Source organism: Alternaria ethzedia (genome assembly GCF_023757985.1).
Source record: "Alternaria ethzedia strain BMP 0044 chromosome Unknown scaffold_2, whole genome shotgun sequence".
NCBI classification, from domain to species: Eukaryota; Fungi; Ascomycota; class Dothideomycetes; order Pleosporales; family Pleosporaceae; genus Alternaria; species Alternaria ethzedia.
The window spans coordinates 1557863-1581747 of record NW_026056195.1 but is presented as its reverse complement, the minus strand read 5'-3'; the positions used below and the strand labels follow the sequence as shown (position 1 = coordinate 1581747).

Below are 23885 nucleotides of genomic sequence, written 5' to 3'. Positions count from 1 at the left end.
TGTTTATAGGATCTCTTACCACCTCGAACCCCGCCCTCGCATGCCGATGAACAACAACAACCACAACAGCAGTCTTTTTTAGGCGATCGGGCAGTGACCACAGCCACTCCAAGTCCACTGCCCGTAAGTGAGCCTGTCGATCAGGCCCACGAGGGTAGTGGCATAATCCTTGGAGATCGGGCCGAGTTTCCTCTTTCGACCTCGGATGATGCCCAACGCTTCACCGCCTCTGGAGACAACGACCTACCGCCCGAACTATCGTTCGAAGACAGCCGCGCGCTTCTAACTCGTCTGACAGGCCTTCAGCCTTGGCAGCTGGAAGCTTTCCCCGATGAGCTACCTCCGCTGCCGCTGTCTAGGCCAGGTTCACCAACACGTTCGCCAGACGTCACACGTCCTTCGACTGCGATTTCTCAACGTCGACTATCTTCAACGGCAGTTCCCATACGCTTCCGCAAGCCCGTTATACCCTCTACCGTTGACCCTAGCTTAGCAGCTGATCCTCTTCCTGGCCCTTCACCAACCCGTTCTCGCCATGGCAAGACGCACTCCACAGAGTTTAGGAACTCTCGAGAGTTCCGACCTTTGTATCTGGTGGAGCGCAACCGCAAGTCCAATGAGATCGATGAGGTGTTGCCAGCACTTCCACCCAGTAGTGCTTCTTCAGTAGTCTCTGGCGCGGATTCAGAAGAAGAGTTTGAGTCTGCTCAAGAGTCACCTTATGAGAGCGCTGGACAGTCATCTTATGACTCATTTTTCGATCCTTTGAGTACCGTAGCCGACCTCATTGCGCCCAGCCATGGACCGGAGGTTCAGCATCCCGAGCTTGCCCATCGCGAGATTGAAGAGGTCGAAGAATCTGGCCAAGCTACACCCAAGGCCTCTGACTACTTCACAGGTGCGCAGGAAGCGTCGGCACCGTCTAGCGGTCCAAACTATGAATCGCTTACTGCGGCACTGGAGCATGCCAGAGCACAGGAACAGGATTCGTCCACCGACGATTTCATGTCGACTTTGACCTCCCCACAGGCGGAGACTCCTCTTGAGACAAGCGCGCCGCTCGACGACAAGATAATGCGCGACGTTCCTGAATCACGCGACACTACTTCTGCCCCATCGAGCAGCTCATCGAGACTCCAAGACGCTGCTCTTAGCGCAGTAGTAGGTGGTTTGACAGCAGCTGCTTTGCGAAAACGCTCTCCTTCACCAACTCGATCTCAGCGCGATGACACCAAAGACAAGGCTTCGTCCGCTGCTGAGCCAGAGCAACCTGAGCCGGAAACCATCGAACCTGTTGTCGAACCATCGCCAAAGGGCAAGGGTAAGGCCAAGAAGACCAAGAAAAGTAAGAAGGGCAAGGAGCCCGTCGCCGCCGAGTCTCCCGTATCCCCGTCGCCTGTTATCCCATCACCCGTAGCTCAATCACCCGAGGAGATAATCAAGCCATCGCCCTCCTTCAGCTTCGCCACTACGTTTGTTGACAACGAAGAAGATTGGGTCAAACACAGGACTGAGTCCGTCGTTACGGACGATGCTACGCTTGTTGGTGAGCCTGTCGGAACGCCCAAGGATACCAAGGCCTTTCGACAGAAGGTTTTGGACACTACTGCACCAAAAGAGGACGAATCCACCGAGGTTCGACGCGCCGTCTTTGATATCCCTCAAGAAACTGCGAGATCAATCGAATCTGTTGAAGAGGCAAAGCAGGGTCTTGGGATCACTACCGAACCGGCTGCTACAGCTGTCGAAGTTTCACAAGACGCCCCTGTCGAACCCAGCTCTTCCAAGTCTGCTGAACCCTCAATTCCTGAGCCGGTCATCGAGGAGGAAGTTGCGACTACACCCAAGTCCAAGAAGGCGAAGAAGAACAAGAAGGGTAAACGCGGCAACAAGCAAGCTGAGCCCGAACCCGAGCTCGAACCTGCAGCTCTACCGGAAGTTCCTACGCAAGATGACCAGGTCTTGCCTTCGTCAGAGTCGCAACAAGACACCATTGAACGCGATATCCTCGAGCCATCTTTCGAACAGGATGAGCCCAAGGACAAAGCCGAGGAGCCCAAGGACAAGGTTGATGTCATGGACTTCTTGGTTCAAGAAGAGGCACCAGCCGCTTCAACCGATGAAGCAGTTTCGCAAGAGGCGGTGCCTGCACCTATTGCTCCAGCAGTCCCCGAAGAACCACCAGCTCCCTCGACCGACGAAGCAGTCCAGCAAGAGACAGAGCCTGTACCCATTACTCCAGCAAACCCCGAAGAGTCCAAGTCGGAAGTTTCAGCTGGGCCTGCCACACCAGAGGTTCCAGCTCGGCCTAGCACAGCTGACGGCGCCGAACAAGCCAAGAACACTCCCGTCGAAGAAAACCGCCGAGCCTCTGGGATCGAAGGGCAATCGGCAGGTTCAGGCTGGGGTTCCGGCCTGTGGGGTGCTATTGGATGGGGCAAGAAGAAGGCCCCGCCACCACCAACATCTGAGCCTCCGTCTTCTCCGAAGCCCCAGTCTGCCGTCCTCGCCGCACTAGCTGCTGCCAGAGAAGAGGCCAAGCGCAAGTCACAACCATCCTCACCAACTGTGTCCGAGAGAAAGAGTTCCAAGTCTGAGAAGAGACCTTCAATCTCCCGAGTGAAAACGCAGGATGAGACGTCAAAGCCGGAGTTGCTGCAGAAGATCGAGTCTAGGAGATCATCTGTTCCTATACAGCGACCTACTGAGGCTACGACCCGCGAAATTGTCAAGGAAGAAGCTAGCTCGAGCACCACAGCTCCCACTGCAATCTTCACTGATGATGGCAAACCCTCTTTCGCATTCCCCCAGGCTTCCACGGCGCCTCAACAACTATCTATCGAGACTCCCAAGGAGGCTCCTGTCGTTGAAGAGAAGGCTACAAAGCAATCTGAGGATGCCACTCCATCTACTGCCTTCTTCACTGACGACGGCAAGCCGTCTTTCACGTTCCCATCAGTATCCACCAAGCCTGCAGTTGAGCCAACGACCGAGCCCGAAGAGGCACCTGTTGCCAAAGAGGAAAAGAGCCCTGCTTTTGTGTCCCCGCGTACCGCATTCTTCACCGACAACGGCAAACCATCGTTCACATTCCCGAAGACGTCACCCGCCCCCGCGGTTGAGTCAAGCGTCGCATCTAGAGAAGTTCCAGTCGCAAATGATACACCAGCTCCTGTTGATGTCTCGCCACGCAATGCTTTCTTCACAGATGATGGCAAGCCTTCGTTCTCGTTCCCGTCGATGCCATCTACGACTACCGAGCAAGCTCCTTCGGTCGCAAAGGAAGCAGAGGTTGTGGAGGAGCAGAAGAAGCCTGCGTTTGCCGCGCCCCAAAGCAGCTTCTTCACTGATGATGGAAGACCTTCATTTGCATTCCCATCAGTGCCAAAGTCTACTGAGCAAACTGCCTCAACTGCCGATGAAAACGCCCCTGCGAAGACACAAGAGCCAGCTGTGTTCATTGCACCTCAGACCAGCTTCTTCACCGACAATGGAAAGCCTTCGTTCACCTTCCCATCAGTGCCAGCACCGACCGAGCGCTCGGCAACGACCAGCAAAGACACCATCATTGAGGAGAAGCCCGCAGAGCAATTGTCGCTTGGTCGAAGTGGGTTGTTCACTGATGCCGAGAAGCCCACCAGCACCATCTCTGACTTCACCCCGACTGAGTCTAGCGGTTCTGCTTACGATCGAATCTCCGTTGAACCCAGCTCGTCAAAGAAGAAGATCATTAAGACCAAGAAGGAGAAGAAGGCGAAGAAGAGCAGCGTACCGATTCCCGATTTCGATGAGCCTACAGCCGACGCTGCCAAGTCCGTCGATGCTCCAGTTGACGCGGCGGCAAAGGATCTGGGCGACCAGGTGACCGCGGAGCCTGTCAAGCCTGAACCTGAAGCAGACAAACCTGCGGAGACTCCTTTGGAATCTGCGATAGAAGCTTGGGGCGAACAGCTAGTATCTGAGTCAACTCCTCTGACTGAAGAGCCGCCTATCGTTGATTCTGCCGAACGTACCGTCAAGCCTGAGCAATCAACCACCACAGAGCCTATTACCACCGCCGAAGATGAAGTAACATCACCGGTCAGCAAGAAGAAGGCCAAGAAGAGCAAGAAGAACAAGAAGGCTGAACTCGAAAGCACTGAGGTTGAGACCGCAGCCCCAACAACCCCAATCGAATCTGCTGCTGAACGTTCGCTGGACGCTCCCACAAGCGAATCTACACCTGTCACCGAGACTGTTGCTGAGCCGGCATTCGCAGAGGTCGTGCAAGAGAAGATCGTGCCCTCTAACACGGAGGCTGCAGAGCTTGTATCCGAGCTTGCACCGACTCTTGAAGAGCCTTCCCGTGAAGAACCCTCTCTGTCTCTCGATGTGGCCACACCAGCAGAGCGTGAAGCACCAGTTGAGTCCTCGCCTTCTGTTCAAGACGATGCGCCAAAGACAAAGAAGAGCAAGAAGAGTAAGAAGAAGAGCGGTATCTCCATGCCTCAGGAGGAGCCTATGACTGCTACCGAGCCATCTTCTGTTACAGCTTCTGAGTCTGTCGCCGACCAGCCGACTTCCGTTCCGGACGTTATTCAACCTCCTGTTGTCGAGGCCGCTGACATTCCTTTGCCTGCAGAGCAACCCGATGAAGACCTCACACAGCCTCTCGAAGAGGCACTCCTCAGAGATGGCCCTGCCGAGCAGGAGCCAATTCCCGAGCCCTCTTCTGCACCTGTAGAAGCTGAGCTTCCTGCTACACCGAAGACCAAAAAGGGCAAGAAGAGCAAGCGGAAGAGCGGCACTGTGACACCCCAGCCTGAGGCCGAAGTTGTACCTGAGCAGTCCGAGGCACCCCTCGAGACATCTGCCCCGATCAGCGAACCAGTCGCAACTCCAAGCGAAGTAGTTGATCGATCCCGCGACATCGAGCTACCTTCATCGGCCGAGCAAGTTGCCGCTGTAGAGACCTCTCTACTCGAGCAGAAGCGTGACGACGGAGCGGATGCCGCGACTGTCCCTCTCCCAACAGAGAGCTTCGATGAAGATCTCTCAACACCATTGGAGCAGCCGAAGTCTGTGGACGAGGTTACTCCTTCTGTTGAGCAGAAGGTGGAGGAGGATCCATCGACACCTACTTCGAAGAAAGACAAGAAGAAGAAGGGAAAGAAGAGCAAGACTGTCGAGGCGCCTGTGGAGGAGGTTGTGGGTCAAGAGGAGGAGAGCAAGAGTAGAGACATTGGCCAAGGGGAGGGGCTCTTCGGTGCGGAGACATCAGTCAAGGAGAACGTCGATGCGAAGGATACGGCTACCGAGGAGACTGAATCGGCCCTTCCCAGAGAACAGCTGCAGTCAGACGTTGCGGAGCGTGCGAACGAGATCTCTGCGCCAGCTGAACCAACTCGACTTGAGCCCCTGTCTGAGGCTCCTATCGTCCCGACAGAAGATGCACAAGTGGCCGAGCCAAGCCAGCCTGCGGATCTAGTGGTCGATGATTTTGCCGAGGCCCCATCTTCTTCTAAGAAAGATAAGAAAAAGAAGAAGAGCAAGAAGGCGAAGACCGACGAGGAGACTCTGGCTACACCAACCACCGATATTGAAGCTGAGGCCGTCACTGAAACTCTACCCCATTCGCAACAACAACCCGAGTCGCTCCAGGAGGCATCGACCGATGTCACCCCTGCACCCGCTACGGTCGGCGTTGAAGCAACACCCGAGATCGTCGAAAGGCAGATTCCCACGGACGCTCCAATTCCTGCCCAAGAAGTTCCAGTCGAAGAGTCACAGCAGCCTGCGACACCATTGGAGGAAGAGCCTTCTACGCCATCAAAGAAGTCCAAGAAGAAGAAGGCCAAGAAGGGGAAATCCGTCGAGATTGAACCCACTTCTTCAGACCTAGCCGATGTGCAGACGGAGACCCAACCTTCTATCGAAGCCGCTGGACCTGAATCTGAGTCAATTGAGGATGCCGCACTCACTGGATTTCCCAAGCCAGTCCAAGAGGCTCAGGCCGAGACTGAAGCAATCGCAGCAGACCGAGCGATCGAAGTCGCGCCTGAGGTTCCTGTAGAGTCAGTTGCCGGAGCAGAGGCGGTGCCCCTTCCAGAGACGCCGGCCCGCGAGATCGATGAGCCCATCGCGGAGATTTCTCAGCCTTCGGTGCCTGCCGAGAATGTTCCATCAAAGCCATTGCAAGAGGCTTCAACCACCGAGGCAGAAGCAGTACCTCTTCCACAGACGCCAGCCCGAGAGATCGACGAGCCGATCGCGGATGATCTGCCAGTAACCCCATCGAAGAAGAGCAAGAAGAAGAAGGCGAAGAAGGGCAAGTCACTTGACACCGAGCCAAGCACCCCTGTCACTGAAGTAACTTCTTCTCAACCAGACCCGTTCGCGGAATCTGCTCAACCTGAGGTGCCCACAGCTGAGACTATCCCATCGGTGCCAGTTGAGACTTCCAAGCCAGAGCGCGAGACTCCATCGGCTGAGCTTGTCGCTCTTCCCGAGACCGACGACAAGGATCTGGAAGAGCAGGGAATACCTCAAGTTGAGGCCCCGAAGTCACAGGAAGAAGCATCACCAGCTGAGCTCGTAGCTCTTCCTGAAACCGACGACAAAGACCTCGACGAGCCTGCAATTCCCCAAGTCGAGGCTGCGGAGAACGTTCCTGCTGTTCCTGAAGTCGTTACCGACATCTCTGATAAGGTGGATACCACACAGCCAGAGCGCAGCCAAGACCTCGACGTTCCTGTGGCTCCCGCTGAGCCTGTCGCCGAAGCCGAACCAGCTGAGCCAATCTCGAAGAAGAGCAAGAAGAAGAAGAGTAAGAAAGGCAAATCCATCGACACTACTGAGCCCAGCACACCGGTTACTGAGGAGCCAGCACCACAGTTCGACGTCCCTTCTGAGACTGTTAAAGAGGAGAAACGTATTGAGGATACTTTGCCGCCTTTGCAGGAAACGACTCGCACAGTCATTGACACCAATGAGCCTGCACTCGTCCAGGAGAGCGTTACGGACGTTCCATCCGCGCAGCAGGATACGCCCTTCGAGGAAGCTTCGATTGCGCCTACCCTTTCCAGCCAAGACATCGAGAATGAGGGTGCCGAGGCTGTCTCGAAGAAGGGCAAGAAGAAGGCAAAGAAGGAGAAAGCCAACCAAGAGGCTGAGGTTGAGCAAACCTCAACAACTCCTTTGCCTGAACCTTCCGCAGTGCATACTACCACCGATGCCAACCTTGATGTAGCTGCACCCGAGACCACTGAGCAACGCCATACTGTGGAACCTTCAGAGATCGAGCCCAACGTCATCGACTCAGCTCCCAATGTTGCTACCACGGTAACATCTCCCGAGACTACGGAGCGTCCACTCGACGACGTACCATCGACGGAGAGTACACTGCCCGAGACTTCACAAGTTCAAGACCAGGCTGAGGCCGAAGATGCTCCCAGTACACCCAAGAAGAGCAAGAAGAAGAAGAAGGGCAAGAAGGAAGAGTTCACCTCCGAGCCTCGAACTCCCGTTACCGAGTCTGAGCCAGTCTTTCCGGAGACCACTGTTCAAGAAGCGCTTCCATCTACCGCTGCGACTACCGAAGAATCGGTTAGTCGGGATGTTGCACCCGAGCCTACTGCCGAAGTTCTGCCTACGCCTGTCGAGACCTCTACCACTGAGCAAGACGTTCCCGCTCCTACAGAGCCAGCGCAGGTTGAGGAAGTGGTTCAGGCGATCGATCTTGAGCCAGCACGTAATGAATCTGTCCCAGAGCAAGCCACCGAGGAAGCGACACCACTCTCAAAGAAAGACAAGAAGAAGGCCAAGAAATCCAAGAAGGCTGAAGTTGAGAGTGAGATGCCCGAGATATCTTCTGCGCCAGTCGAGACTGTCTCGAGGACCGTTGGTGAGCCAACTCGCGAGGAACAAGTTTCGCCAATTGTCCAAGAGACACCCATCGACGAACCCGTCGTTGAGACGCAGATCGTTCCCGAGGCTACATCCCCAAGATCGATGCCAGTGGTCACCGCAGGCCAAGACGATGTACTTCCAAGCATTCCCCTAGCTGAAGACGCCGCTGTCACCACTTCGACCGATACCGCGCCTGCAACTGCAGCGCAAGATGAAGTCACAGTAGTCGAGAACGAGGACGTTACGCCTGCGACTGAACAGCATGAGGAGGAGTCTACTTCCAAGAAGAGCAAGAAGAAGGCTAAGAACGCTAAGCGTGCTTCCATCGCCGAAGAGCCTACTGTTCCTTCTATTCCTGAAGCGACAACCGAGGAGAAGGACACTATCCAACCTGAGCAAGCAGCGACTGTACCTGAACCTGCTGCGGACCCGACACCTGTGCCCATAATTGTTTCTGATACCGTCCCTGAGACCGCCACAGCCGAGGAGCTTGTTTCTGACACTACACCCGCGCCGGAAGTGTCCGTGGAGCGCGAAGCGACTGTCGATACCACAGCCCCATCCGTTGCCGAGGCGTCGGTTCAAGAGAAAGAGGATGCTTCAGTCCCTGACAAGCCGACAGCTGAGTCCAAGCCGACCGAGGAGACGCTGACTACTGATGCACCCGTACCCGAGATCACTGAGGAAGCGGCCGCTCCACTCTCGAAGAAGGACAAAAAGAAGGCCAAGAAGGCGAAGCGCGTTTCGATCGCCGAGGAATCAACTTCTATCCCATCAACCCCCATCGAAGAGAAGACTGAGCCAGTCTTGGAAGAGCCTACATCTTCAGCTACAGAGGTACCCGCCTCGGAAGTCCCCGTTGTGGAAGAGGTGCCAAGCACTTTGTCCGACGTTACCGAAGACACTTCATCTCACCCTACGCCTGCCGAACAGCTCATTGCTACCCCCGAACCCGCTTCTGAAGAACTCACTCAAGTTGAGGCTGTGCCAGAGATCACCAGCCCGGTCTCGAAGAAGGACAAGAAGAAGTCGAAGAAGTCAAAGCGCGAATCGATTGCGGAGGCGGAGACGGAGACTCAAGTGGAGACACCAGCAGAAAGGTCATTAGAGCGCGCTCTTGATGACGCTACTGACATTGCTACTCCGGTTCTTGAGCAGCAGCCCGACGAAGCCACATCAACGGAGCCTACTGCAACTCCCGTGATTGTTGAGGAGCCAAGCAAGAGCGACGTGTCTTCTGCCGTTCCAGTCGAAGAAGAGCAATTTCCAGCGACCACAGTTGTAGAAGAGCAGCCATCTGAGGTAGTGGCTTCCGAGCCAGTCTCTGTCACCATTCCGACCGAGACTTCGGCAGAGGAGCCCGTAGCGACATCTTCGACCATCGATGAACCAACCACACCTTCCAAGAAAGACAAGAAGGCGAAGAAGAGCAAGCGCGGATCAGTCGCCGAGGTCGAGCCATCTCTTCCTTCCACTCCGGTTGATGAACCCACTAGAGAGCTTTCGGAAGCAGTGAAAGACATTCCCACTGCTGAACAAGAGCCTACAGCACCAGCCGTCGAGCAGGAAGAGCAATCGAACCTTGCTCCTACTGTTTCCGAAGATACATTAGCCTCCACTCCTGCTGTTGACCAGATCGTCACGGAACCCACGGAAGAAGAGGATACGTCGTCGAAGTCGAAGAAAGACAAGAAGAAGGCGAAGAAAGCAGCCAAAAAGGCCGAGGCTGAGTCTTCTGAGCCTACCATCTTCGCTGAGCCTTCGATTGAAGCAGTGGAACCCACTTCCACAGAGCAGCCTTCCTCGGTGGTGCCTGATGCAACAACTACGATCACCACCATCGACGAGGCCCCGCGCACGCATGTTGATGATTTGATCGCCCCAGTTACAGTCGCCACTGAGGACAACGAGAGCAAGGAGCCAGCTACCGGCCGCGATGTGAACGACTCTACCAAGAATGAACAGCTCAGCATTGCGCCTACAGCTGACAACGCGGTCGAGACCACCACATCAGACGCACAGGCTATTCCCAGCACTACTGCCACCTCTACAGATGTCCAGCCGGACGACGAGCAAGAACCAGAGGAACGGGCTGGGCTATCGAAGTCGCAAAAGAAGAAGCTGAAGAAAGCCAAACGCACGTCCGTTGCTGAGGTAGAACCATCCCGGCCAGCCACACCTGCAGAAGATTTGTCAAAGGTTCTTTCTGCCGAGCCTCAGTCATCTGTTCCCGAAGTGGTTAAGGAGACCACTACTGAGCAATTACCCCAGGCGGATGAACCCCGTGCCCTGCCAGTCGCGGAACCTATCAGCGAGGCGAAGCAGGCTGAAGCATACCTCGAGCAGCCGACCGCAACTTCGGAGCCAACAACCGCCTCAACCCCAGCTGAAGACCCTGCACCAACTACTGCTACACCAGACCCGTCACCAGGCGATCCCAAGCCACCAGACAGGGAGCTCGAAGCGCCTTCGTCCCCTTCCTCCTCCAAGAAGGACAAGAAGAAGGCTAAGAAGCAAGCTAAGAAGGCAACACCTGCGGAGCCTTTTTTAGCAGATGAGACGCCTGAGGCAGCCAACTCTGATACTCAGCCGTCTCTGTCGATTCCTACACTTTCGGAGACCCAACTACCTTTCTCGGGGATACCGACACAATATCCCCACTCTTTTACGAATAACGAGCTTGTTGATGATTTTGATGATAAGAAGGAGGTGGAGATTGATGATGCGGAGAAGGAGAGGGAGCGTGAGGAGGGGAAGAAGGATGAGGAAAAGGAGGAGTTTGAGAGGAAGGTAGTAGAGAGAGGAGTTGAGGAAGAGCAGGAGAAGAAGGTAGAGGAGGTGGTTGCCGAGGCTGAGCAACCTGGAGAGCCTGTGGTCATAGTTGAGGGGTTGCCAGAGCAGACTGCCACGGAGGCTACTGCTACTGAGGAGAAGTCAGTGGAAGCTGAACCACCTTTCGAGTCGATCGCGCCACAAGAGCCCACAACTGCCGTTGCAGACGTTGCCGAGAAGGACATCAAGGAACAAGTACCTATTGTGGAAGACCTTGCGTCTGAAACAATCATTCCAGTCGATACTAGTGTCACTGAGCCATCCTCGGCTCCAGGTATCGACTCAGCGCCTGCACTGGAAGATCCGATTCCGGTGGAGACGCTCCAGGAACGCACCCCTCCTCCTATGGTCGTTGAAGAAGATCAACCCACTGCACCGCCGCCACAAGACGAGAGCAGAGAAGTCGTAGAGAAAGCATCTCAGCCACCAGCAGCACAACCGCCCGCTTCACTCAGCGAAGCTGATGAGGACTCGACCGCCCCTTCTAAGAAAAAGAAGAAGAACAAGAAAGGCAAGCGCGCGTCTATCCTAGAGGAACAAGAGCAAGCCACCAGCGTTCCTGAGCTTGAGCGCGATACTGCGGACAAGCCAAGTGAAGACGTTACGGTTGTAGAACCCAAGGAACCAATGGCTTCTGCAATTGAGGATGTCAAGCCCCTAGAGGATGTCGTAATCGTTCGAGACATTGAGGTTGCGCATCCTTCCGAGCCTCAAGCGGATACAACGCCTATCGTCGAAGATGCCGCCCTGCCCAAGGACGAACACGCTACGTCTGATGTCCAGGAGCCTGTACCTGTTCCGATCGCGGCAGAGGAGCGCGAGAATACGATCGCTCAGCCCGAGATTGCCACGTCTTCGCCTGGAGTTGATGAAGAGACGACTATTGCGGAGCCTGTCCCTAAAGATGTTGAACGTACCGTTGAGAGCATCGAAGAGCCCGCCATTTTCGTTCCGGAAGTGGGGCAAGTTTCAACGCCGACCCCTTCAAAGAAAAGCAAGAAGAAGAGCAAGAAAGCCAAGCAGGCGTCGTCTATCGAGACCATTCCCGAGGTCCAGTCTTCCCAGCCAGAAGAGTTGCCATCTGTTCATGTTGAGCCAACCCCGCTAGCGTCTGAACCAGCCAACGAATCAGAAGTGTCACACGAGGTCACGGCTCCTGAACAGGTCGAGGATGTTCAGCCAGCAGTTCCGACAACAAACGACAAGACTACCGGCGCAGAGGAGCCGATCTCGAAGCCTGTGGACGAGACGCAGCAACCTTCGCTACCGAGCATCGAACGTGTCGCGCCCGCTGAGGTTCCAGAAATCGTATCCGAGCCTCCAACGACAACACAGTTTGAGCCAACAACTTCTGATGCCTTTCAACCGCCCACTGAGGAGCTTCCCGTATCTTCGCTTTCGAAGAAAGACAAAAAGAAGAGCAAGAAGGCCAAGAAACAGTCTCAAGCGGAAGAAGTAGCGGAGGAGACCACTCCTGATGTACCTCGAGATGTTACTACGGAGGCCGCGCCTACTCCGGTCATTGAAGAAGTTGCCGAGGCGGTCGCCGAGCCAACTGCTGAGCCGGTCGTGGAATCGGTGGCCGAGCGAGCCATTGAACCAGCCACCGAGACAACGCCGGTCATTGAGTCCACACCAGTTGAAGATGCATTCGCACCAAAGCCTGAGGGCATGTCATTCATTCCAGAGACTACCGTCAACGAGCCGACAACGTCTGACGATGCACCAGTGCATGTCACCGAGGACACTCACAAATCCTCAGAGCTTGCGGAATCAAAGCTTGAACAAGAAGTGATCTCCAAGCCTGTAGAAGACGCCGCACAGGTACCGCTGCCTGAAGATCGCATCATCAGCCCACCAGCCGAGACAGTCGGGGAGGAGTTTGTTGGCCCAATCCAGCCTGAGACCATATCAGGTGCCCAAGACGAGCAACTTTCGACTCCAATCGAAGAGCCCGAGACTCCACTCGAGATCGCTGATGCCGCACCGTTGTCCAAGAAGGACAAGAAGAAGGCCAAGAAGGCGAAATCGAAGGCTTCCGACGCTGTCACGCCTGTCAATGAAGCCGCAGTGCAGCCCGAGATCGAAACCATCCAAGATGTTGGTGCTAGCAGCAACGAGCCAGCGACTCGAGATGCGTCACTTCCTCTTCCTCAGGAAGATGTTGTGGTTGAGACAATTGTCCCTACGATTGACCAAGAACCTTTACTGGACGACGGCGCACTTGCCATGCCCCCAACGGAGGAGACCAAGGAAGAAACCGAGAAGTCCGATCTTACGCCGCCTCTCGTGGACGCTACTCCAACGCCCTTGCCTGATACTGTTCAAGAGCCTATCACTGAACGATCGATCGAAGAGGTCTCAGCCATCGATACGCCAGTCACTGCGGCGCAAGAGACTCCTGTCACACAGGAAATCGCAACCGAGAATCAAATCGAGGAGACAGTCAGCCAAAATGTGCCAGACACCACTGTCACTCCAGCGATCGTTGAAGAGCGACCTTCCGATGTACCAACGACGGACGTTGAGCCTCAAGTCGAGGAGCCAGCATCCCCATCGGTCTCCAAGAAGAAGAGTAAGAAGAAGGGCAAGAAGTCAGATGTCACAACGCCAGCTCCCGAAGCCTTGCCTGCAGCAGACTCCGACAACATCGTTGTCAACACCAAAGATATCGCATTCTCCCAGCCCGAAGTACAAGACCCTGTCGCACCGGTCATAGACGAGCAGCCGCAGGTTGAAGAGGTCACGATCCAGCCGGAGATTCCTGTACTGCCAGAGACCGTCAGTGAAGCACCTGCGACCGAGACTGCACCTACAGTCAACGAACCAGTTTCGGTACCAGGGACGACCGTCGTTGAGGAAGTCAAGAATGAATCCGTTACGCAGGAGCCCGTTCTTGAGCGTAAGCTGAGCAAGAAGGAGAGGAAGAAGGCCCAGAAACAGGCCGCTGCTCAGGTCGAGGAATCCATCGTTGAGGGCGAGCCAGTCGTGAAACCAGCCACGGAGCCAGCCACGGAATCTACTATCGAGCCTGTTGTCGAGTCCACCGTCGAGCCTATTGTCGAGCCTACCGTCAAGCCAGCGACGGTAGAACCAGCGCCTGCAGTTGATACCACTACGGTTGAGCGTGTTCAAGAGACTGACCCAGTGGTACATGAGTCTGTTGTTGAGTCTTCATCTTGGCGCGAGGCACCAGAATCGGCGATCGAGGCTTTGCCTCAAGAAGCAACAGTGGAGGACACAATTGTCTCCACTCCAAAGAAGAGCAAGAAGGCGAAGAAGGACAAGAAGAGCAAGACGCAATCTGCTGTCTCTGATCTCCCCGAGGAGCCTGTCAAAGAAACATCGATTCTTCCTGAGCAAGTACAAGCAACGGAAACGTTCGAGACTGAGCCCGCCGCCACCCAACGACTGCAGCCTATCAACCTACAGGATCAGGACAAAACGATCCCGGAGACTGAGCCAATGACTTCGACGACCGCTCAGATCGAGGAGACGACAACGGAGTCTGTGAAGACGGAAGAGCCTGTTGTCCATGCCAACATTACTCCCGAAGTGATCGAACAGCCTCAACAGCCGGCTTTCTCACAAGATATGGACGTCGACAAGCTACCAGGAGATGTCCCAATAGGCACCACTGACGTCCAGGATCGTTCTGTCCCCGAAGCTGATGTGGCCTTTCCCGCTGTCGCACCACCGGTCTTTGAAGAGTTCCAGCAACAGCCCACTCGAGAGCTGATGCCAGACGCCTCAGTCGAAGCGTCAGCGGAGTCAACTACCGTAGTCGAGGAGGCCAAGAGCGTCTCAGAAGCACAATCCGAGAGCATTGAAGCCCAGCCATTCATCCTTGAACCGACCATTCCGGAGGTACCTGTTGCATCATCTCCAATCGCTAGAGAGCTGCCATCGGAGGAGCCATCGGAGCCTACAACGGGAACAACTGACTTGCGCGACGAGCAAACACTGTTTGAGCCTGTGGAAGAAAGTTCCCTTTCCCGCTCAATGTCGAAGAAGGCGAAGAAGGCCAAAAAGGACTGGAAGTCTCTTGCTGACAGCGAGCTTTCTGGACCCGCTACGACTGCCAGTGAAGCCCCTTCAGAAATTGTCACCGAGACACCCATTGAGCAACTCATCCCTCAGCCAACTACCACCGAGACCACGAAGGAGTTGGTACAATCTCCCACGCCAGCAGAAGAGAGTGCGCCGGTAATCCCAATAGTCGAGGAGACCCCAGTACCTGCCGTCGCCGAAGCTACTCCAGAAGACGACTACCGGAGCCTTGAGGAGCAGCAGCCTATCGAGCCTATCGAGTCCACCACGACGCACGAAGAAGCTCGTCAAGTCACGCATGACGACTCTGTTCTAGTAAACGAGCCCTCCCCCTCTCTCAGGGCGATCCAAGATGAAGCTGCCGATCTGCGACTCCGTGCAGAAGCACTCGATGCTGAGCTCGCCACACAAAACGACGCTGATGAGCCCTCCATCATCGAGCCCGCTTCCATGTTCGATATCGTCAAAAAGCTCACGAAGAAGGACGAGAAAAAGGCGAGAAAGAGCAAAGGCGACACTGACGCTATGCCGACGACTCCTGCGGCCGAACCTGAGGCTGCGGTTGAGACGAAGGAAGTCGTCGAGACGCCCGCATTCGTGTCTGCGCCGATCTTGGCAGAAGAGCAAGTTGTCGACAAGGGAGAAGTTGTCGAAACACCCTCGCTGACAGAAGATACCATTGCGACCGATGGGCCTTCTCGCAAACTGAGCAAGAAGGAGAAGAAAAAGAAGGGCAAGCAGCCTGCAGTCGATCCAGTCGAATCTTCCGAGACAGCATCGCCGTCGAGCGCGCCGATCGTTGAGTACCCAGAGCCAATCGCCGAGCAGCCAACAGAGTCACCATCAGTCGTCACTGAGCCTTCAGCAGACACTGTCGCGCCAGAGAAAACTCACCAGGCTTCCCGTTCCATCGATACTGAGCGAGTAGTACTTGATGAGCCAGCTGCAGCCGACATCCCGGCGTCATCTACCCTCACCCAAGATCTTCAACAAACACTTGTGGAAGAGGAACTAGTGCCTTCAAGGAAGCTTAGCAAGAAAGACAAGAAAAGGGCCAAGCAAGCTGCCGCGGTAGAAGATGTTCCGTTCTCTACCCCGACTGAATCTCGGGAAGTAGTTTTGCCTGACTATGAGGTAGCTACGTCAGCGCCTGCACCTCTCAGTGAGGTTCTCCCTGCGACAAGTGTCGAGGCTTCCAAGGGGGCAGCTATTGAGGAAGTTCCGGCTATGACGCCGAGCCAACGTCAAGTGGAGACACAGGTCGATACCTCAATCGTTACACCAGCAGTGGTAAACACGGACAGTCTGCCACCACCAGTCGTCGAGCAACAAGAGCCAATTCTCGAGGAGCCATCTATTCCATCTCCTAAGCTCAGCAAGAAGGGCAAAAAGAGAGCCAAGCAAGATACACTCCCCGCGCAGGAACCCGAGGCGCCCGTTACGGTAGACGCACCGTTACCCGAGACCAGTGAGCCCATCGTTACGGAGATACCGCACACAACCCAAGAGGTATCCAGGGACACTTTCTCCCATGGACCAGCGATCGTCGAACTTCCAATCGCGACGGACGTCATGGAAGAGGCACCTCGGTCCGGGCCATCTACTGTGCCACGATTTGACCCAGAGCCAGAGGTTAAAGTCACCGAAGTCCAGCCCGAACCGACTCCGATCGACCTTGCCATCAAGACTTCCATTACGGAAAGCACCGAGCAGCCTCGTGAATTCCCCGCTGTGCGTGAATCAGAACCAGAGTCTGCGATTGCCCCGACTCTCGTACGCAAAGAGAGTAAGAAAGACAAGAAGGGGAAGAAGCAAGACCTGCTTGCTGAACAGCCTCTCACATCGAGAACCGACGATGTAGTGGTCTCTGAAGACGTCCGAACCGAAGAGCGTTCTCTTGACTCGTCAAGGCCTAAGGAGCAGCAAGTCACGGCTCCTATGGACATCCCAAATGAGCCCACAGAAGAGATTTCAATCGCGCCGGTCCCGGAGAAGCAGCCTCAAGGGATTGTTGCTCAAAGAGAACTCCCAGAAGAGCGTGTGACCGTCGACGCCCCAACGACTGATGCCATCCCTGAGGCCGAGACGACCCCCAAGAAGAGCAAGAAGCAGAAGCGCAAGTCAAAGTCTCCGACGACTTCAAGAGAGTCCGCTAGCGTTGCACCCATCGTCCCGGTCGAGGAGACCGCCCCTGAACCGACTATTGTGCGTCAGATTGTGTACGACAACCGCCAAGATACGATCCGAGAACGCAGCCTTTCTCCCAGGAAAAGGCCTACAACACCGTCAACGCCCGGGTCGCCTGTAATTGGAGCAATTCTCAGCCAGCCGAAGAGGGAACACGTCAGGTCTATGTCCAACGTCTCTATCCCTGATCTCCTCGTCAGGGCCAGCGAATCTGATAGCACTACTCAGCACCCTTTGTTGCACAAGAAGTCATCCAAGAAACACAAGTTGGCAGCTTTGTTTGAGCGCGGTAAATCACCGGATGGCGCTCCCGTGGAACGAGGTCTGCGAAAAGAAGGGTCGGGCAGTGTCAGAAACCTCGCCGAACAGTACGAAAGTCAATCACGATCTGTTACGCCCATTCTACCCCCATCTCCCGAGAAGCGATACCTATCTCGATCCCCATCGCCTGAGAAGCGTCAGCTCCATTCTCGAGTTGCATCTCGTAGTCAACTTGGCTTGGCATCACCAGTGCGATCAGATTCGAAGTCGCCCGCAAGAGACATAGACTTCGCAGCTACTGTCGCCGCCAGTTTGCAGGAGTCCGGTTTTGATCCTGGATATGTCATCAACGATAGAGCTTTCCATCGCTCGAACTCCATATCAGGAGCTCGCGATATCACGCCCGATGATGATATTGCCGCTGCAAAGGAAAGAGCCGGCAGATCACGACTCGGTAGCTTGAGTCGCTCATCATCGGTCTCCGGCTCGCCAAAACTACGACCACTCCAACCTAGCGGACCCGATGTTCTGCCACCCATCGAAGTAGCAATGGCAACGACTGACACTGCATCGTTCGACCCACTGGATGTGCTCAACGACCCCGCTTTTGCAACGCGAAAGTCACCTCCTGGTGTTCTTGAAGAAGCTGACCCTGATGAGTTGGCCGGGACGTCAAGTTTGAGAAGGAACAAGAGCAAGAAGAAGCGTCACCCGATACCAGAAATTCCAGTGGAATCTGAACACACTCGCGAAGAAGCAGACGCTTCAGTTGCGCCGATTGTTCGAGGCAAGAAGTCAAAGAAGGACGAAGAAGGAGCTCCACGTCCGCAAGACCGTGTTGAGTATACAGCTGCAGAGACTCCGGCGATCGAGGCTCATCGAGATGTGCCTCTCGCTGTTGAGACTCCAGCTGACTCCACAGTCCGCGGAATTGAGCCTGCTCAGTCCGTGCCTCGCGCGCCAAACCCCACCGATGTCCTTCCGGAGATGCCAATGCAAACAACAGGTTTGGAAGCCAAGTCTATCGACGTCAAAGAGGAAGATTCAAACAGACAAGACACGATAGCGAGGAAGGAGAGGCCCAGGAAGTCAGCGAAAGACGCCAAACCTGCAGCCACTGACGATGTGCCCGTACTGCCCGTGACATTCGATCAGGAAGCCCGTTCACTGACCGCTGGAGAGCCGAAGGAATATCCATTTCCACAGGTGACGCAAGAAAAGGAGATCGAGAGGAAGGAGGAGACGCGCAGGCGGGAGTTGGAGAAAGAGAGGGATATGGATGCATGGGCTCCATCGCCAAGAAAGAAGAGCAAAAAGAGCAGGAAGACTGAAGAGAGGGTTGAGGGAGAGTCGAACACCCCGTCGAGGGACGCACCACCAGCCGAGACACCAGCTGCCGTTCCTGAAGTTCATAAGCGCAGGACACACCCTGTATCCTTTGACGATGAGCAGCCGGACGAGAAGCGCCTACACACATTGGAGTCCACACAAGAGCCTCAATTCACCACTGAGAGAACAGCATCACCAGCGCATGTTGTCGCATCAGAACGCTCACACTCCGACAAGCGCTCCAAAGAAGCCAAATCATCAACGCATGGTGCAGCACCAGCCAACGAGCCATCATGGTCATTCGCCGAAGTTCGAGACGACAGCAGTCGGGACCCCGCCACTGCACAGTCAGCACAGCCAGTCGAGAAGGCAACACGTACGCTGAGGCGGTCGAAGGAACCGAAGACTCCTCTGGGTGCATCAAAACGCTCGATTGCAACTGACCAAGATGCCGAAGACAGCCCTGCTTTGCCAACACACCCAGTGATTTCTGGCGCGACAATCCCAGGCACCGACTTTGCGACGAAGGAGCGAACCTCGTATCTTTTCGATTCCTCGCCATCAACACGCGCCTATGGCACTTCACCAGCAGTTGGGCCGCAAACACCCGCTCATGATACTCAGAGAATTGATGATACTCCGTCGAAAGACAAAGGCAAGAAACCACGCACAGAGTCGCAGCACGGTCGAACATCGCCTACGAAGCAGATTGCACAGAAGGAGCCATACCAATCCTTGTTTGGAGATCCAAATGAGAAGAAGGGTGAGACCCTTTCCACGACTGTCGCGAAGTCCGAACGCACGCCAGGCACCAAGCAACTCGAGTCCATTGAGGAAGTCAGCCCGGATGACACCAAGCACAAGAAGTCACGATCCATCGCTGATGTCGGCGCGCCAGAGCGAGGACTCAAGTCAGCTCGTCGCACCGAGAGTCTCAGGCAACTTTCTGATCGCCTGAGATCACCTCCGCCCAGCACGCCAACGCCCACGGGTCGTCGAAGTGTGGCATCCATGGCAGACAACTCGGGTGGAAGAGATTCACCATGGTCACAGGTCAACGACAGCGTTGACCGAACCATGACCCTCAGCCCCGCACGCCGCATGCCTCGCTCATCTCCGAGCGCAGACCCGTTGAAGCAGTACATTGCTGAGCAGCGGTCACCCAGTGTCCAAAGTCAGCGTTCTCTGAGCAACATCGCGAGGCTTAGGTCTCCGGATCAGGAACGTCCTATGAGCTCTATGAGCAACATCAGCACACGTTCGGATCGGTCGTTGAGAAGAGTGGACCGGCAAACGTCAGGTGACCTCAGATCAGCCTCGAGGCTTGGCGAGGCCAGTGCGCAAGACGCTAAGAGCGCGCAACCCAATCTCTCCAGCACGGCGCTCGCGGCTGGAGCAGCAGCCATCGCAGGTATCGCCGCCCCACCGGTTTACGACCCAGTCCGGGGTACAGGTAGAGGTCGTCGTGCCAGTATGGCCGAAACCTTTGTAAGTAGTTCGCAGCTGTTGCGCACGTCGCTTCAGATTACTGACTGTGTTTTGCAGGAAGCATGGGGTGAAGCCCAAAGGTCGCCTAGCTCGCCCTCACGTCCACCAAGCGTGCGCAAACGTCAAAGCATGCAAATCATGGACCTCCAGACGCAACTTGATCAGCTAGCTGCGCAAAACTCAGCTGTCGAGACCGCCAAGGCCAAGGCGGAGGAGGCTTTACAAGCTGCGCAACATCAGCGCCAAGTTGACGAGCAACTGGTACTTGAAGAAGTAGAAGCACGTGACCGTCAGATTCACCAAAGGGATATCGACATTGCGCAACTCAAGGATACGCTTCAGCGACTACAAGAAGAGATTGCGCGCCTGAATCAACTCAACAACGCACTAACAGACGCCAATCGCAACTTGACCAACGATGCCAATGAACGATATGGTCAACTCCAGTCCGAGGGACAGATGGTGCATGAGCAATGGCAGGCATCACAACGAGAGCTAGAGAGCCTTCGCAGTCAATACGCTCAGCTTCAGGCTGAAGGCCAGGCCATGCAACAGCAATGGCAAACATCACAACGAGACTTGGAGGAACTTCGCCGCCAGCATACCCAGATGCAGCGAGGTCTCGCAGATGCAGTCCGCGATGAAGTTGGCGAAGCACTCGATGAGCGCAATGCCGAAATCGACCGTCTAACCGCAGAGCTGGCGACTGCACGCGAACAGATCAAGAACCTTCAAAAGCAGATCTTGGCTTCGAAGAAGCCTAGTGAGAGCTTCCTCACTGTTCGCGATGAAGACTACTTTGACAGCGCCTGTCAACAACTGTGTCAACATGTCCAGCAATGGGTGCTGCGCTTCTCCAAGTTCTCTGACACTCGCGCATGTCGCCTTTCATCAGAGGTCGCAGCTGATACACGACTGGATGCATCAACGCGTCAGAAAATCGACACCCGCCTTGACAATGCCATTCTCGATGGCTCAGATGTCGATTCACTCTTAGCGGACCGTGTCAAGCGCCGAGACGTCTTCATGTCCGTGGTTATGACCATGATCTGGGAGTACGTCTTCACCAGGTACCTATTCGGTATGGACAGAGAACAGCGCCAGAAACTCAAGGCGCTGGAGAAGACGCTTTCAGAAGTCGGCCCACCACGCGCTGTGGCACAATGGCGAGCTATCACACTTACCCTTCTTGCGAGAAGAGAGCCTTTCATGCAGCAGCGCGCTCAGGACACTGAAGCTGTGGTGCACGAGATCTATAGCACACTCTCGACACTTCTTCCACCACCGTCGCATCTGCAGCGCCAGATCCAGGAGTCGTTGCGCAACGTGATGCGCTTGGCAGTGGAGCTATCAATTGAGATGCGCACGCAACGCGCGGAATACATCATGCTGCCGCCGCTACAACCCGAGTACGACACCAAGGGCGATCTCGTCGCCAAGGTTACTTTCAATGCCTCTCTCATGAACGAGCGGTCCGGCGAGACGACATCGAATGACGAACTACAAGCCCGTGGGTCGGTAGTCAAGATTGTACTGTTCCCCCTAGTTGTCAAGAAGGGCGACGACTTCGGCGAAGGCGAGGACGAGATTGTCGTCTGCCCAGCCCAGGTCCTGGTCGCCGGAACCAAGAGCAGGAAGGTAGTGAGGGTCATGAGTGGAGCGATGTCGATCAATCGTCCCGACTCACGAGCAAGTCGTATCAGTCGGGTAACGAGCGTCGCGCCCCCTGAGAGCACGATCATGGACTACGAGCAACCTGGCAGCAACATGATCTAGATGGACGGCCGTTTGGATTACGACTTTTTTCTTATTTTACCTTGATAGCGTGGGCGGGTTTTGTGTTTGGCGTTTGGGATATCATTTTACCACTTTACGAGATTTCCTTTGTTTTAGTATTAGCAGTAGTTACATAGCATCACTTGCAGCGCGTTTAGCACGATTGTATATTAGTCACGACAGCACGACAGCTGTAAATAATAATCATTTTACGATCCTGACAATAATCCCTTTCAATCCCTGAATCCCTTCCGATCTCTTGGCAAATCTCATTTGCACATGGCGACAGGGAAATCGCGATAGACAGCGCCAGATCCTCGGTTGTGGGCTCCATCAGGGTTGCGCCAGCCTCGTTTTGGGGCGACCCCGCTCTGTCCCTGGTGGGCGTGGCACAGCTGCACGACGAAGGAGTACCACAGCCGGTCCGTTTAAAGAGTCGCGACGCGCGAAATGTAAACGCTATCCGACTGTGCTAGTTGCGGCTTTCCACGCGCTATCCCGACCACTCTTTCCGACACCCAACCACCCAAGACACCGTCGCGATGCCGATTCGAAGCGACTGGACCCTTGCGCGCGAAGGTAAGCACCGAGCCATTGCCGGCCCAACCGTCACAATGGCAATAGTATCGAGTAGGACGCTTTTCTAACGTGAATAGGCGTGACTGGCGATACTATCAGCCGCCTCATTAGGTACACGGCCTTCAACCCTGCCCTCACGCTGCCCCTCATCCTCCTTGCGCGCTACACACACCAAGGCAACGCCCTTGCCGAAGACCATGCCGCAGCATTCAAGGGCTTGAAGACGCTGCTGGGTTTGGGCGCGCTGAGCACCGTCAACGCCTGGCTCAACAGCGGCGTGACCAACAACTGGAGCAGCGATGCCTATGTCTGGAGTCGCGAGGTTGTCGTCGTGACCGGAGGCAGCGATGGCATTGGCAAGATCGTTGTCCAGCTGCTCGCCGAGAAGGGTATCAAGGTCGCCGTCCTGGATGTCCAGGACTTGACGTATGAAGGTATGTCTGCAATTGAGCCTTAGTCGTATTGATGGATTACTGACACTCACCAGCCCCATCATCCGTCCGCTTCTTCAAATGCGATCTTACCGACCCCGAGGCCATCGCCTCCGCCGCCTCATCCATCCGCTCCACACTCGGTAACCCTACGGTCCTGATCAACAACGCCGGAGTCGCACGCGGCAAAACCATCCTCGAGTCGACAGAGAAGGACATCAACCTCACCTTCAAGGTCAACGCCTTCAGCCACTACTACTTAACGCAGCAGTTCCTTCCTGCGATGATCGCCGCGAACCACGGCATGATCGTGACCGTCGCCTCCGTAGCCGGCTACCTGTCCGCGCCCTCCATGGTCGACTACGCGTCCTCCAAAGCCGCCGCCCTCTCCTTCCACGAAGGCCTCGCCGCCGAACTCACCGCCCGCTACAACGCCCCCAAGATAAGGACTGTGCTCATGGCCCAGAGCTACACGCGCACTGCCCTGTTCGAAGGCTTCGATTCCAAGGGCGTTCTTTACCCGGAGACGGTTGCGGAGAGCATTGTTAAGGCTGTGCTAAGCGGCAAGAGTCAGCATGTTGTTCTGCCGGAAACTAGTGGGCTGTTCATTCCAGCGATAAGGACTTGGCCGTACTGGATGCAGTATGGGCTGAGGAAGAGGCTGGGTAAGCTTATGGCGGGGTGGAAGGGCAGGCAGGTTGTTCAGCCTAGTTTGGCGGGGGAGGAGAAGAAGGTCGAGGATAGCACTGTGCTTGTTGATAAGGAGTAGGAGGGTGGTTGGTTGGTGGAAATGTGTGGTACTGTCAGCAATTTGCACATCATCTTCGGTGATTTGCGTTGAGGATGTAGTACTGAGCTGTTCATATTTCTTTTGATGTGTTACATAATCTTGCAGTATACCTTTCATATAATTGAGCGACATCACGGCACATATTCAATTCGAGCATATCAAGTCTAGTCGCAGATAGTTCGAGGACAAGCCTCGTACACAAGGGTTTGAGTTGACGAAGAAGTAGACTGATACAGAATGACGTAAGCGTACACGTGGTATGCATCAACATCGTA

At 55.2% G+C, this 23885-nt stretch overlaps 2 protein-coding genes across 2 annotated transcripts in view; both read left to right on the top strand.

The window, feature by feature from the left end:
* The window catches only part of J4E87_001321 (uncharacterized protein), a gene marked incomplete at both ends in the record, with an annotated part of 29690 nt that extends 7880 nt beyond the window's left edge, over positions 1–21810 (top strand). Inside the window, one exon of the mRNA XM_049372967.1 lies at positions 10–21810. Coding sequence (XP_049237625.1) covers positions 10–21810 — 21801 coding nt within the window. The remainder of the gene's footprint in view (positions 1–9) is intronic.
* Positions 21811–22352: 542 nt separating this feature from the next.
* On the top strand, positions 22353–23589 carry J4E87_001320 (uncharacterized protein; the record flags this gene model as incomplete). Its single annotated transcript, XM_049372966.1, has 3 exons — positions 22353–22389; positions 22467–22823; positions 22877–23589. The coding sequence occupies 3 exons, from the start codon at positions 22353–22355 to the stop codon at positions 23587–23589; spliced, it is 1107 nt and encodes a 368-aa protein (XP_049237624.1).
* Between the last annotated feature and the right edge of the window lie 296 nt (positions 23590–23885).